Here is a 16,315-nt window from a genome sequence, read left to right on the forward strand (position 1 = left end):
GAGGATTCAGCATCTCATTTTTGCTTTGTGTTTTGGTTTGTTTTTGTTAGTCTTTTTAAGCTTTACTAAATTTAAAATTTTTCTACTTTCAATTAATACCAGATGATACTGGCATAAAATACGTTTCTGTCTCTCTCCTCTTCCTTCTCGCCCACTTACATCTATTCGCTCATTCTCATGCATACATATATATATATACACATATGCACATACACATACGAACACACTCATAGAGTTGATGAAATACAAAACTTTAGACAAGTGTATAACTTAAAGAAAACAATTTGATAACGATACACAGTCATATACTATAAAGTAAAAGAATGCATGTACAATCACTCACACATAAATGTGCTTGAAACTTACACTAAGGTAAGTAAATATGCATTCAAATGCTAGCAGAGAAATAGGTACTTAAACATATGTGGGTTTGTGTGTGTGTGTGTGTGTGTGTGTGTGTATATATATATGTATACACACGTATATGTATATATGTGTATATGTATGTGTGTATATATACATATGTATGTATATATGTGTGTATATAAATATATGTGTACGTATATATGTATATGTGTGTATATATATGTATATATGTATATGTATGTATATATGTGTATGTATATATATATTTATATGTGTATATGTATGTATATATATATGTGTGTGTGTGTGTGTGTGTGTGTGCATGGATGTATGTATATGTATGTATACATATATAGTGGGTGATTTCCATCATTTGACACCATTCCATCATTTGGGATTTCAGTTGTTTAATTATCTGAAATACTTTTTACCTGAATTATCATGTAAGTGGCAGAGTATTCCATAGACATGTCTACCCTTAATGTAATTCTCAGGCAGAATCATCATGAGACAGTGTGTGAAATGGTTGTCTTTAGATTACAATGACAGTCTATCTGACAAGTTTCAATTCAGTTTCCAGTGACCAAATCTCTCTCCCTCTCTCTCCTTCACACATACACAGATATATCTTTATATATAAAAGTGAAGTTGTGTGTCTGTCTCCTACGATTTAGATTCCTAACTACTCCCACATTTTGCGGTGCAGTTTAACCAAAACTGGGTATCTTATAGTTGTGATTCATATCGAGCCCTTCTGGGTATTAGCGTGCGTCTACGATGAGTCTACGATTTAAAAAATAATTTACCATCATTTTTTTCCATTTTAATGCATTTTTTCGCCTTTATATAAGGGAAGTAACTCTCTAAAAATGTCTACGATGAGTCAACGATTTTAAAAAAATGCTTATATAGTTATTTCCCTTACAAACCCGAGCAACGCCGGGCAATACTGCTAGTGATAAATATAATAAATACACCCATTGGTTTATGTTCTAAACTTACATCCACAATATGCAACACAAATGTTTCTATAATCTCTATGTATTCTTCATAGAAATTATCATATGATTTGAATGACCAAATCTATAAGGATCTTTGAATCTAGCTTTTTCAGTAAATAGCAGTAACAGACATATACATTTAGTAATCATGTCACGAAGCACTCAGCTGTATGCACTGATAATCACAGCAAGTTATTGATGATACGAGGCATAATATCTATATGCAAATAGATTTGTATAGATATCTTTAAATTGATAACTAGAGGTCAAATCACTTTGAGGCATAGAGGATAGGTAAGGATTCTTCCGACAGAACCAGCTTTAAGTAACAAATGATTTTATTCTTCACATTAATTGTATGATAAAGTTGATAGTTTAGGTGTTGTTGTACTTGTTTGTTAAGTCACTTGATCTAAGATCATCTGTTGAAACTGTAGCAATTATATCGTGGTAGTGTGACGATTATCACATGAAATATGGCTGTGTGGTAAGTAGCTTGCTTACCAACCACATGGTTCTGGGTTCATTCCCACTGCATGTTACCTTGGGCAAGTGTCTTCTACTATAGCCTCAGGCCAATCAAAGCCTTGTGAATGGATTTTGTAGATGGAAACTGAAAGAAGCCCATTGTATATATGTATGTGTATATGTTTGTGTGTGTTTGTCCCTCCAACATTGCTTGACAACTGATGGTGGTGTGTTTACATCCCCATAACTTAGCAGTTCGGCAAAAAGGGACCGATAGAAGAAGTACTAGGGTTCCAAAGAATAAGTCCTGTGGTCGATTTGCTCAACTAAAGGCGGTGCTCCAGCATGGCCACAGTCAAATGACTGAAACAAGTAAAAGAATAAAAGAGACATGTCATTATATTCACTCATTGTTATCTTTTATTTTGTGTGCATGAATTCACACACACACACACACACATTTAAATATATATATACACATATGTATATACATATACACACATATATATGTATGTATCCGGCAAATGAAAGATGGAAGATGTGTATATGAGAATTTATTATTAATCACAACAATTGTTTTGACACATCTAGCATCGATTCCTCTTGGGTGGGACTCAACAACTGATTCAGGAGCATCTGGTGTTGCAGATGTATCTCGTTGGGTGATAAATAAATACAACTCATTAAAATGACTGTTCCGCAATGTAACTTTCCGTTCTGTAGAGAGAAAAGCAGCCAGACGGAGGAAATATCTTCATTTATATAAAAGATCAAAAATAAAATCACAGATGGCAAAAGAAGAAATGAACATGCAATCCAGTGAGAAAAGTATAAATATATATACTAGCTGATGTACCCTGTAATTCCTGGGAAAGCGGGGCTTATCCCTTGGTTCCGTTCTTATAATTATTTCGCTAACCCAGTAACAATACAAAGTATAAAGCCTTTAAAATGGTTTTTGTGCATTTACAGAGAATACCGAAGTGTTTTACACAGGATCTTGTTTTTAATAATTCCCAGTAAGTTATGAATACCCAAATTGTGAAGTCAGTTATGTAATAACATGAAATGAGTTATGTGATAGTAAGAATTCAAATAAAGTGGCCCCATAAAGGGCTTTAATGCATTCCCAGAGTATATAGAACAAGGGAGGAAATACTAAGAAGGTATGTATTCTAAAATTGTGAAGCATGTTACTTAATTATAGGCTAGTCAGATATAAGATAATAACGATTCAAAGTAAATAACTCTGAAAAGGACTTTTGTGCATTCCCAGGGAATATTACTCTCCGGAGCACTAGTGTTGGTATATTCAAGAATAAGTCACTAACTGAAATAAGTGGATCTATTGTTTAGGAAAATACTATTTACTTGTTTAAAGTTTGTACTGGATACATTGTGAAAATAACTGTAACAGTTTAAATTCTAAGAAGTAAGCATACTCAATTTCATTTTTACCAAATAATTTAGGAAAATGAATGGGTTATTTCCCTTGGTTATATATAAGGATAATTTCCAGGAGCAAATGTGTTATTTCCCTTGGTTTTTAAAATAAAATATATTAGATATATATAAGGATCCCTTCCAGGGGCTCTATTATCCATATTTTTTCAACAATCTGAGTATGCCTTGAGGTTTCCAGACATAAGTTCTACTCGTGTAAAGTTTCATCAAAACCGATAAAAACGATGTAGGAGGAGTTTGCTAGCAACTCCACAAACATACCTACAGACAGAATTTCCCACTTATGAGGTAGATTTCTTACAAAGACCATGAAGTTGCTGTGATGTTCAGGATCAAATAATAAATCCTAAGTATTTAGACATCAATTAATCACAAGTCTTTATGTATGTAAAGGGTAAAGACCCCCTTCGGTCATGAGTGACCATGGGTTTGCACCTAGAGAGTTACCCTCTGAGGCACAAGTCTGGGCAAGGTTGTTTTTTTTATGGAAGACCAGTAGTCGCCCATGCATACCGGCCTCCCCTCTCCACGCCACCAGTGTTATCCAAGGGAAAGATAAAGGTCGATACAGCTTGGCACCTGTGACGTCGCAACTCATTTCTACAGCTGAGTGAACTGGAGCAGCGTGAAATAAAGTGTCTTGCTCAAGAACACAACACGCAGCCCGGTCCGGGATTCGACCTCAGAACCTCACGATCGTAAGCTCGACGCTCTAACCACTGAGCCATGCATATATATATATATATATATATATATATATATATATATATATATCATAAGAATAAGGGAGGAGATAAATTTTGATTATCCCCAAATGGTAAGTTTTAATGCAAAAAATAAATATATATATATAAAATGGAAGAAGGAAAAAGCACACAAATTACATAGTCATAACATATTTTATAACTGAAAGAGTATTGTTTTTCAACTGGTTTCACTTTCACTAACCATGATATAGAAATTATTGTAATTTCATATTTTCTTAAGAAGATTTTAGTCCATGTTGTGTATGGGGGTTTGTGTATGGGAGTTTATGTATAGGGCTTTCATTTACAAACCCCAGATACAATGTAGACTAAAATCTTAAGAAACTACGAAATTACAATAATTTCAATGTCATGATTAGTGAAAGTGAAACCAATTGACAAACAATACTCTTTCACTTATAAGATATATTAAAAAATATATTAAAACTATGTAATCTGTGTGCTTTTTCATCGTTATATATATATATATATATATTATATATATATATATATATATATATATATATATATATATTGGTTTGGTGCATTATTGTGGCTTTTTTTCAAAACATTTTATTCAACAGAAACAATAACAATATTTAACAAAAACATCTTTAAATTACGGTCTGACCATCTGCCAAACAAATGGGAAGCAGTAATTAAAGTAGATGGTGAATATGCTTCAGAATAATCATTTAAAGATGTTTTTGTTGCATGTTATTATTGTTTTTGTTGAATAGAATTTGTTGAAAAAAAAAGCTGCAATAATTATGCACTAACCCAATATATATGTATATATATGTGTGTGTGTGTGTGTGTATGTGTTTTATTGACTAAAATGATCTTAAGGTCAACTTTTTTAGAATATAAGCAGAACAAAATGTAGTTCATATATAGTTCATACTTTCCAATAGCTGTTTCATTAGGATGAACATCATTCATTGTATAATAACTTAACAGTGAAACACCATTATTTAATGCATATTAATTTAATTTAAATTCAATTGTTTTGTTAGCAATTGTAAATTGTGTTTCCCTACAAAATCAAAAGTTTTATATGTGATAACTCAATACTCCTGATAAGTATTTGGGTAATTGTTTTCTTAGGCAAAATAGACTCGAGGAAATCAGTAGAATTTTAATGATGATGATAAATAATGCTTTCAAATCTTGGCAGGGGGGGGGGCAATATTTTTGAATTAAGAGTAAGTCAATTACATGAACCCTCAGTACTTAACTGGTACTTATTTTATTTGACCTCAAAAAGTTGAAAGGAAAGCCAACCTCAGCAGAATGTGAAGGAGAGGAAATCCCATTAAGCATTTTGCCTAGCATGCTAATGGTTAAACCAGCTTATTACCTAAATGTTGGTAAATAATACAGAAAGAATATTTAAGTTGGCAGTGGATAAAAATATTTTGGCTGAAGCAATTGCATTAGAATATAAGAATTGGCACAGTGTTTAGTACAAAGCTTGTTTGCTGTTAATAACATGCCATTGTCCAGTAGTTGAACTTGTAGACATTAGCAACAAAGTTATTCCTAAATGTTATTGATTTATAGTTAAAAAACAGGGTTTTTGGTTTATTAGAGAGCTTATAAATTGAAACACTACTTGAGGAATAAAAATGAAAGATGCAAGTTGTGACTAGTATTCTTATCAGTGTAGACACAAGCATAGCTGTGTGTTAAGAATGTTGCTTCCCAATCACATGGTTTCAGGTTCAGTCCCACTGCATGTCACCTCGACAAGTGTTTTCTACTATAACTCTAAACTGACCAAAGTCTTGTGTGTGGATTTGGTAGATGGAAATTGAAACTGCTATATATATATAAATATGCATATGTGTTTCTGTTTCCATGTTTCTGTCTCCATGACGTGATAGTTGTAAATGAGTGTTACTATTATGCAAGCAATATACCTCATTTCCAGTCTTCTGTAAAAACACGTATGGTCTTGGGGAAACATTACCATACTAGGAAACAGGTGAAGTTTAGCAACAGAAAGGACATCCAGCTGTAAAAAATCTACCTCAACAAATTCCATTTGATCCATACAAGTATCAATGAAGTGGATGTTTAAACAATGATGATGATGATGATGATGATGAATATAGTATGCGGATAAACTATTTAATTTAAGAAGTATGACAGAGTAGAATTAATTTAATGATTGTAGTTGTTATTAGTGCAGTTATTAGTTAATGGTTAATAGTGATGGGTGATGATAAGTGGGCAGTATCAAAAAGTTCCAGAAAATCATAGAATTAATGAAGAAACACTACACATTTACTGAATGACTCTAAAATGGAATGGAGTGAAAGTCAAATCACTGCAAGTACTTTAGTAATATAAGCTATAAGATGTGATGCATTCTGAAAAGGTTTTGTTCTTCAGCTCATGCCACACCATGTTGCTTACAATCTCCATGATATTCACCATCTTTCAGGGCAAAACGAAAACATCAAATAAAATCTGTTATTTCCTGATACAATGTTTTATATTGCTTGAAATGAATTTATATATATTCAAGTTTTTAGATTTCCATTTAGTATTGATGATGATAAAAGTTACATTTTATATGCTCTGTAATTACACTTATTCTGTCTATTCTAATACACTAGACTGAAGCTACAGCAACTGTTTCTTTCACTTTAAAACTCTTACACATAATGTTTATGATAATACAATTCATGGAAAAGAAAAAAAAATCTTCATTACTTTTCTTGGAATCAAACAACAGAATTAGAAATCTCTTTTGTATAAAACATGACAGGAGGTATTTACAAGAGAAATATCTTGCCAAAAGCCAAGGTACCACATAGACACCAAGAACAAATATCTCTTTGAAATAGTTACCTGAATTCTTTAAGAAAAATAATTCACTACTTCTGTTAGGAAAACTGCTATATGCCAATGTTACTAAGTGACAAGGTAGAAGTAAGATAATTTAGAAAAGTATTTAACCATAAGAATGTAATTTAAAACAGTTATTAATTTTGTGTGTATATGCATATCTACAATATAATATATGATATGATATTTTTATAACTACTGCCTTAGACAGAAAAGAAAAATATTCAGGTATTTTGCACAGAATTTGAATCATGTGTCTGCTGTGTATAGGACAGCCACATTGCCAACTGCCCCAAAGATTTTCTGCACAAATTCATCAGTCAAATTAGCTCCTATAGTTGTTTTGCTGGAATAAAAATATCACCCCCCCCCCTCCACCTCATCACACGTAGATCACAGATAACTTTGTAGAAACTTGTGTGTGTATTTATACATATATATGTGTGTGTAGATATATGTCCATTAATGAATTGGTGTTATATCAATTAGTTAAAAGAATTGATGTTATATGATTACTTTCAATAGTTTACAGGTGTTTCTATTATAAAAAGCACTGCATTCAAAAACGAGTGCTTCTGCAACATTTTATACTCTGCTCCGAGTCATATACTCAATGGGTGCTGAAATGTTTGTGTCGTGAAAGGTCTAGCTGGAGGCCCAAACTTACAAGGGCTTAGAAAAACTGAAGGACTGCTTCAATAAGTGTGTGAATCTGAGAGGGGGATATGTTAAATAAATTCATAATCAACTGATCCTCCTGTATTTTCTTTTACCCAAAGCCAAGAACTTTTCAGCACCCCATCATATATATATATATATATATATATATATATATATCATGTTATATTAGAAGAAAAATCAAAAGATGTATATATATATATAACTGTTGCATTTGTTTACTTTCTTAATAAAAAGGTACACATAAAATTGTACAGTCATAAATAAAGAATGAATTAATTAAATTAATAATCAATTTATCTCATCATTCTTTTGTTAACACATTTAGTTGTTCTTTTAACAATAAAGTAAAAAGTTGACTCAGCTCCACATAAAGTTTCAAGGGTGCACAAGACATCTACAATTTTAGATGTATTGAATCAGATTGAAGAGAATTTAAAAGAATTTTCATTGAATTATATTTAAATCAGAAGTAATGTTTATTGTCACATCAGTATGATTGTTTGACATTACTACGCTTTCTAATCCCAGGAAGGGTCATATTGAAGTGGTGATAAACATTACGCTTCAGTATAGTTACTACACTACTGTCAGCTCTTAGAGGAGATTTTCTAACTAGCTACTTTGCTTATATATATAAATCTTCAGATGTATGAAATCAAAGTAGAAAAAGATTTTAATTCTTTTAAACACTCTGACTCTGTAGATCTGAGGATAAGACGATACATACAAAAACCTTTAAGCAATGTTGGGATGATCAACCTGTTACTGAATATATATATATATATATATATATATATATATAAAACAAAAGAATAATGAGAGAAATTGATTATTAATTTATTTAATTCATTATTTATTCATGATTGTACAATTTTATGTGTATCTTTTTTTCAGAAAGTAAACAAATGCAAAAGTTATATATATTTTGATTTTTCTTCTAATATAACATGATATATATACATATACAGACACACACACACACACACATATTCGATAACAGATTTATCATCCCAATGAAAGTTCTTTTAATTTCTCTTCAATCTGACCCTATACATCTAAAAATGTGGATGTCTTGTGCCCACTTGAAACTTTATGTTGAGCTAAGTCAACCTTTTACTTTATTATTAAAAGAACAACTAAATGTGTTAAGTGCTACTTTCTTTTGTTTCTTTACCCACTGTTGTATGTATATATATATATATACATATATGTGTATGGTGTGGTATATGTGCGCATATATATATATACATGTGCATGCGTTTGTGTATATGTATGTAGTGTACTGTTACATTTCAATAAGGTCAACAATAGTCTTCCTTTGTCTGATGAACCCCACAACCATTGTTAATTCATATATAAACTGTATTTTCTTTCTAACAGGTCAAAAATATACAATTCTTACCTCTCTTTCCCTCAAAGCTGTCTGTTTTTTCCCAATGTTTTTTTATTTTCTTGTTTTTCCTCATTCTTCCTCTCTTTTCCTTAGAGAATAACCATGTTTATTTTGAGCCTAAACAATTGCAGAATTGTACACAGTACACTTTGCAATTTTATCCATATATTGTGCTATCTGAGCATGAAACTTAAAGTAGCTCACATCTTGTGTCTATTAAATTATGTAGGTTTTTGCATGTGTGTATTATGCATTGTAGAACATTAAAGCATATTTTCTATTACATATTGACTTAACATTGCTCATTTTGTTTATATTTCAGTTCTATGTAATAGACCCCCAGATATTCCAAATGCTTATCACAATGCACCCAAAGGGCAAGACAGCTTTCCTGCTGGTACTGTACTGACATATAAATGTGAAGCGCGATTCAGGGCTGATGGGCAAGAGCGTGCAATGTGCAGGGAAGATGGTACATGGAGTGGACCGACTATGTTTTGTAAAGGTGAGTACAGTCAATAAACGTTTCCAAGGAATTCTAATCTCAAATCCAAAATTGTTATTTAACAACTTTTAGCCATTTGCTTTTTTGTTTTGGTTTTCTTCATATAATTTTCTCCTAAACAAGACTTTAGACCAATGTGGCATAAGGGACTATGAGGAAGGTAAAGAATGGGCCTAGAAATTCAAAAGATATCAATGGACTGAAAGTTTGAAGAATTGGATATCATAGACTAGAGAAAAAGATGGTGGTATTGAGTTTCAGAGAGCAGCAGTTTGAAGAATGATGTTATGATAATAAAAGGACGTATGACTAGCAGGATGCTCAACAATGAAAATCTACCAGGAATCTTTGCAACTACATGGTTTCAGGTTCAGTCCCACTGCATGGCACTTTGGACAAGCGTTTTCTATTATAGCCTTGGGTTGACCAATACTTTTTGAGTATATTTGGCAAACAGAAACTCTGTGGAAGCCTGACATGTTTAAGTGTGTGTGTGTGTGTGTTTGCATTTGTACCCTTCACCACTGTTTGACAACTAGTGTCGCTTTGTTTATGTTTGCATAAATTAGCAGTTTGACAAAAGAGACCAATAAAATAAGTACAAGATTTTAAAAACATAAGTAGTAACTGAGGTTGATTTGTTCAACTAAAACCCTCAAAGACAGTGCCCCAGCATGGCCACGGCCCAATGTCTGACACAAGTAACAGAGAATAAAAGATGTGACAGATTTTGAAGGATTGTTGCCAAACAAGCAAATCAACCTACAGCTGGGCTTCCAGTGAATTGGTTGCCAGGTACACCTTGACAAGCTGATGTATTGTTAATGTGACCATGAAGCTAGTGGTCAGAGAAACTGACAAACATGGAATCACTAAGGCAGAGAAATGTTGCTAATGAGATAGCCTGATATATGGCCAAGTAAACTACAGTGGGTGTGATTAAATCAGTGTTTCTCAAACATTTTTTTGCCTATGGATCCCTTTGATTCCTATTTTACACTTCTGGACCCTTGTGCCCATTCCATGTTAAAAACAAATCTTATTCTATTTTTATAATTAGATCAAGTCAAGTACGTCAACACCAACATCAAAATAAAAATCAAATGGAAATTGTAGTTAAGATACCCGTGCCAGTGACACGTAAAAAGCACCGTCTGAACGTGGCAGTTGCCAATACCGCCTGACTGGCGTCCATGTTAGTGACACATAAAAGCACCAACCAATCGTGTCCGTTTGCTAGCCTCCTCTGGCCCCTGTGACGGTGGCACGTAAAAAACACCCACTACACTCATGGAGTGGTTGGCATTAGGAAGGGCATCGTGCTGTAGAAACGCTGCCAGATCAGACTGGAGCCTGGTGCAACCTCCTGGCTTCCCAGACCCTGGTCAAACCGTCCAACTCATGCTAGCATGGAAAACAGACGTTAAACGATGATGATGATGATGATATTATTATTAAGAATTGTATAAGAAAATTGTTAAAATATTTGGTGTACTGTAGAAGTATAACTAGTTTTTTGGTCATAAATTTTAACAACAAAATTTTATATGGACCTGAAAGGGTCATATGAACTCCAGTTGAGAACCAGCAGGTTACATGAATTTTCAGACATAGTTGTAAGCATGGTTGTCTGGTTAAGAAGCATGTTTCTCAACTAAGTGGTTTGGGGTTCAGTCTCACAGCACCTTGGGCAATTGTTCTACTGCAACCTCAGAGCCTTTTGAGTAGATTTTGTTGGGGGAAACTAACAGAAGCCCATTATGTGTGTGTGAGAGTGAGAGTTTGTGTTAAATCATGCAAAGACTGGAAACAAACATCGCCGCCACATTAGTGATATTGTTCACCTCCAGTTTTCTGTGAAACACGTCTGATTATGGTGAAATATTACCTTATTTCGAAACAGATCAGAGTGGGCACAAAAAGAACATGTGACTGTAAGAAATCAGTGTCAGCAAATTCTATCTGACCCATGGAAAAGTGGACATTAAAATAATGAAAATGGAGTCACCACTGCTCCTAATGTCAATGTTGTTAGATTGACATTTAAACAAGCAGAACAGAAGTTATTAGTCACTATCATCATCATCATCCCTTGGATATTACTATCTCAACTCCTAGGAATTGTAGGGCCAGTGACCTAGAAGTCACCAAAATAATAACATTACCCCTGACTAGGATATTACTCCATTGCTGAGCTACTCCTTTTCAGCTGAGTGGGCTGGAGCAATGTGAATGAAAGTGTTTTGCTCAAGAACACAAAATGTGGTCCAGTTCAGGACCTGAAACCATGATTTTGAAATTGTAAGTGCAGCACCTTACACTAGGCCACTTGCTTTCACTGATTAGACAGACAGACATGCAATTAAGTAGACAGGTGTGTAATTAGACAGGACAAGTGTCAAAATAGGAAAATAAATGCACAAACAAAGAGCATTTTAACTTGGAAAAGTTGCAACACTATAAGCAAGTTGTATGTATGGAATGTTAAACAAATTTATTAAAACTGTATTGAACATCTAAGAATTTCAATACAAGATTTCAATTTGTTTTTTTAATTTTTTTTTTTTGTTTTCTTTGGTGGAAACCACCAAAAACAGATAAGAAAAAAATTATCAGCAGGGAATAAATAACATCACTGTAAAATTTTTCTAATTCATTTTCAAACAAAATATTTTCAGTTTTCCGTTTTTCTTTCTATTTCTGTAATTCTTTTACAAATGTTTTCCTCTTTCTTGTTATTTTTCTAATCTTTTTCATTCTGCTATCCATTTTATCATCATCATCTTCATCATTAATACACACACACACGCAATCATACACACACACATATATACAAATATACGAATATGTGTATAGATATTTACATATATATATGCATATACATATATATACAGCCATATATATATATATATAAACATAAATACACATACATATGTACACACATACATACATACATACATATATACATACATACATACATACATACATATGTATATGTATATACATACATACATACATACATATATATATAAATATATATATTCTTGTTTTTATTTCATTAACATCAATTGCTTCTTTATGAAATTATCTTGTTGTCATTGTTAGGAATATGAAGACAAAATAGATTTCCCTAACAACAAATCTATTTTTCTGGGTTTTGTTGTTTTTGTTGCTGTTGATTTTCTTCTTTTCGTTTTAGTTTTTAATATGATTTGTATGTGGCGTTTCATTTCTTTACATGTAGAAAAATGTGTATATCTATATTTGTACATATGTCTCTCTCTCTCTCTCTCTCTCTATATATATATATATATATATATATATATATACTTACATACATGTATGCGTGTGTGTGTATATATATATATATATATATATCCTTACATATATGTTTGTATGTATATATATATAGAACATACCAAATATGGGAAGACTTCTAAATATATGTATATATATATATATATATATATATAGCCTTACACATTTCCTACTCTTATTTTAAGCAGTTTTCCCTTTTGGTTTTCCTTACTTTCATTGTCACAGTTTTATTCCATTCACTTACTTTACTGTAGTATGTTTGTAGGTGGAATGGGTAGCTAGGAGTGAGGAAACAAAAGAAAAAATGAAAGAGAGAGAGACATAGAAAGAAGGCAGGCTAGAGACTGTGTGTATTACACACACACACACACACACACACACACACACACACACACAGTTTTCATTCATATGCATGTGTTTTTGACTTGAAAACTCAGCTAACTTGTAAAGAAATAAATTGGAATAAAAAAATTATCAGAAATAAAAAGCATTTATGAAATGAAGAGAGTTTTCTACTCACTTGATTGTGTGCTCTGTTAATTTGTTAATTAATTTCATTTAGTTAGAAGTCTTGCCATATTTGGTATGTTCTACTTCCTTTTAACTGCTAAAGGTTAGCAAATAATTCTCTCTTTGTTGGTTTTTTTCCTCTGCTTTTTAGTTTCATTTTCCTTCTTATATACTTTTTTTTTTTTTCTGTGGTTAAGGTTTATTTTCTTCTCAGCTATTTTCAAAGTCAGTATTCATAAGACTTAAAATTCAGATTCACAGGCTTGTGTGTTTTGGAAAGCAGAACAATAACCGTAATATATATTTATCTGATACGTAGCAGATACTTAACAGTTTGTGTGATAAACTCTCGAAAGATTGTTAAGAAGTTAACAGATTAAAAATCAACAAAGTGATATTGAAAACATGGCAGAGGTTGTGTAAACAGATAGGTAATAGCAATAATAATGAATATGTAAATATATAATGTGAATCCAGCAAATCATTATCATCAACATCACCACCACCACCACCACCACCACCATCATCATCATCATCATCATCATCATCATCATCATCATCATCATCATCATCATCATCATCATAATCTTCATCATCATAATCTTCATCATCATCAACATCATTATTATCATCATTGTTACTATCATCAGAATCGTCATCATCATCATCATCAACAACATCATCATTGTCATTGTTGCTGCTGTCACCGTTCCTGTCACTGTCGCCATTGCTGTTGTCATCATCATCATCATCATTTAATGTTCACATTTCAACAGTTGTATGGATAAGACAGAATTTAGTCGAAACAGATTTTTTTTTCACAGCCAGATACCCTTCCTATAACAAACCCTTAACCAGATAATATTTCTCCATGGCCAGACCTGCATTTTACAGAAAACACTGTAGAGTTTTTATGACTGTGGTTGCTCATTAATAGAACATCACATGATGTTGAGACAAGGGTATATACAAACACATACACACAACCAGACACACACACACTCATATACATACATGCATACACACACACACACACACACACTCACTGACCTCTTTCGTTCTCATCAAATCTACTCTATCCACTTACAAGGCTTTTGGTGGTTCATAGCTGTAGTAGGAGACACTATCTCAAAATGCCATGGAGTGGGACTGAAGCTGACACCACAGAGTTCCAGAACAAGTTTCTTAACCACGTTGCCATGCCAACGAATTCTTTGATTTACTTGAATACAACAAAGGATTCACAAATTCAGGCATGGCCTGGTAGATAAGAATCACTTTGTGCAACCATATGATTTCAGGTTCAGCCCCACTGCACAGTTCTTTGGATGAATCTATTCTACTATTGCCCCCAGGCTGACCAATGCCTTCTTGTGAGTGAATTTGGTAAATGGAAGCTGTGTGGAAACCTGTTGTGTGTGTGTGTGTGTGTATGCATTTGTGTGTCCTTCTACCTCTTGACTGCTGATATTGGTTTGTTTATATCCCCATAACTTAGCAGTGTGGCAAAGCACCCAATATTATAAATTTCAGACTTTAAACAAAAAAAAATAATGAATTGGGATTAATTCAAGTTGATCCCCATAGTCTAATGATGAAATGAAAAGATAAATGATAACAGTATTTAATGAGATAATTTATATTATTTTCATATTATGTTGGAGACAGGAGGAACAGCAATAATATTAGAAGTCTTTGGTGCAGAACAGAATTTTGACCTTCTACTTCTATGATGGAATTAGACCACTGCGTTAGGCATGACAGATTATTCTGTTGACAAGAATGATAATGATGATGATGATGGATGGTGGTGGTGGTGGTGGTGGTGGTGGTGGTGGTCTTTGCAGTGTTGCTTCTCATATTTAAAGATTTGGTGGTGTTTGCCTCTCAGAAGGCATTAGCTAAATACTGCATGACAGCTAATGAAATGCTCATTAATTATGTTATCCTTATATTATTGAATTTTCCAGCTCGTGATATTTATTTACTGCCACACAAAATTATGTTAGTGATAGTTAAATGCTTCTGGACATGTTGAGGGATCCATAGTGGATTCCCTTGCTTCCTCCCATTTGTCTTCCCTCAACACCTGTTTTTCATCATATTCACCCCTATACCCTATCTTTAACCATCACTCACTCTCTTATACACTCTTACAACCTCTACCCACTAGCACACCCTATCCTCTTGTTCCCACTCACTTGTAATTGCCTTCAGTCTTGAGGACCCACACTGACACCTCATCACATAACAGTTTTCTCTCCCCAGCTCCATCCACATCATCCCTGCCCTTACTTCTGTAATGAAAGTAGTCATGCAGTTCGCTTCAACAAAAAGAAACCTGTTCCGATCTGTTCTGGCCCCTTCCATTATACTTTAGCCCTTCATTTTTTTAGCTTCCTTCCATTCTACTGAAACCCTGATCAATCATAAGGGATCTTAGTCTTACAAACTGCACAGTGATCTCACAAGTGCTGGTGCAATGAAGAAAGGATACCCAGTACATACTGCAAAGTTGGTGGCATTAGGAAGTATATATGGCTGTAGAGACCATACTGAAGTAGACATTGGAGCATAACGTAATCTTTAGACCCATCTGATATAGCCAAACTGTCTTAACCAGCATGGAATATGGAGGTTAAATAATGATGAAGAAGTTGGTTGGTTGGAGTGGTGGTGGTGGTGGTATTAAAACAATGATGTAGGTAAGATTTGAACTGTCAGTGTTTATCAACTTATAGACTGGCACTTTGTTAAAGAACTAGCTGTGACTCTAAATATTCCATCAAATATTGCTAAATTCTTTCAGTAAATAGCAATAGTTGCAGGCATAGCTGTGTGGTTAAGAAACATGTGGTTTTAGGTTCAACCTCACTGCACAGTACACTGAACAAATGTCTTCTACTATGTACGTAGCTCTGGATCATCCAATGCTTTATGAATGAATTTGGTAGACAAGCTATGAGGAAGCCCATTATATATATGTGTGTGTGTGTGTGTGTGTGTG

At 33.3% G+C, this 16,315-nt stretch overlaps 1 protein-coding gene across 8 annotated transcripts in view; it reads left to right on the top strand.

Annotated features, from left to right (window-relative positions):
• Positions 1 to 16,315, top strand: part of LOC115215824 (protein lev-9-like) — a 1,149,105-nt gene that overhangs the window by 707,897 nt on the left and 424,893 nt on the right. For all 8 annotated transcript variants that reach the window (XM_036505906.1, XM_036505907.1, XM_036505908.1 and 5 more), the window contains one exon: positions 9,298 to 9,480. In XM_036505906.1, coding sequence (XP_036361799.1) covers positions 9,298 to 9,480 — 183 coding nt within the window. The remainder of the gene's footprint in view (positions 1 to 9,297; positions 9,481 to 16,315) is intronic.

Source organism: Octopus sinensis, linkage group LG9, assembly GCF_006345805.1.
Source record: "Octopus sinensis linkage group LG9, ASM634580v1, whole genome shotgun sequence".
NCBI lineage: Eukaryota > Metazoa > Mollusca > Cephalopoda > Octopoda > Octopodidae > Octopus > Octopus sinensis.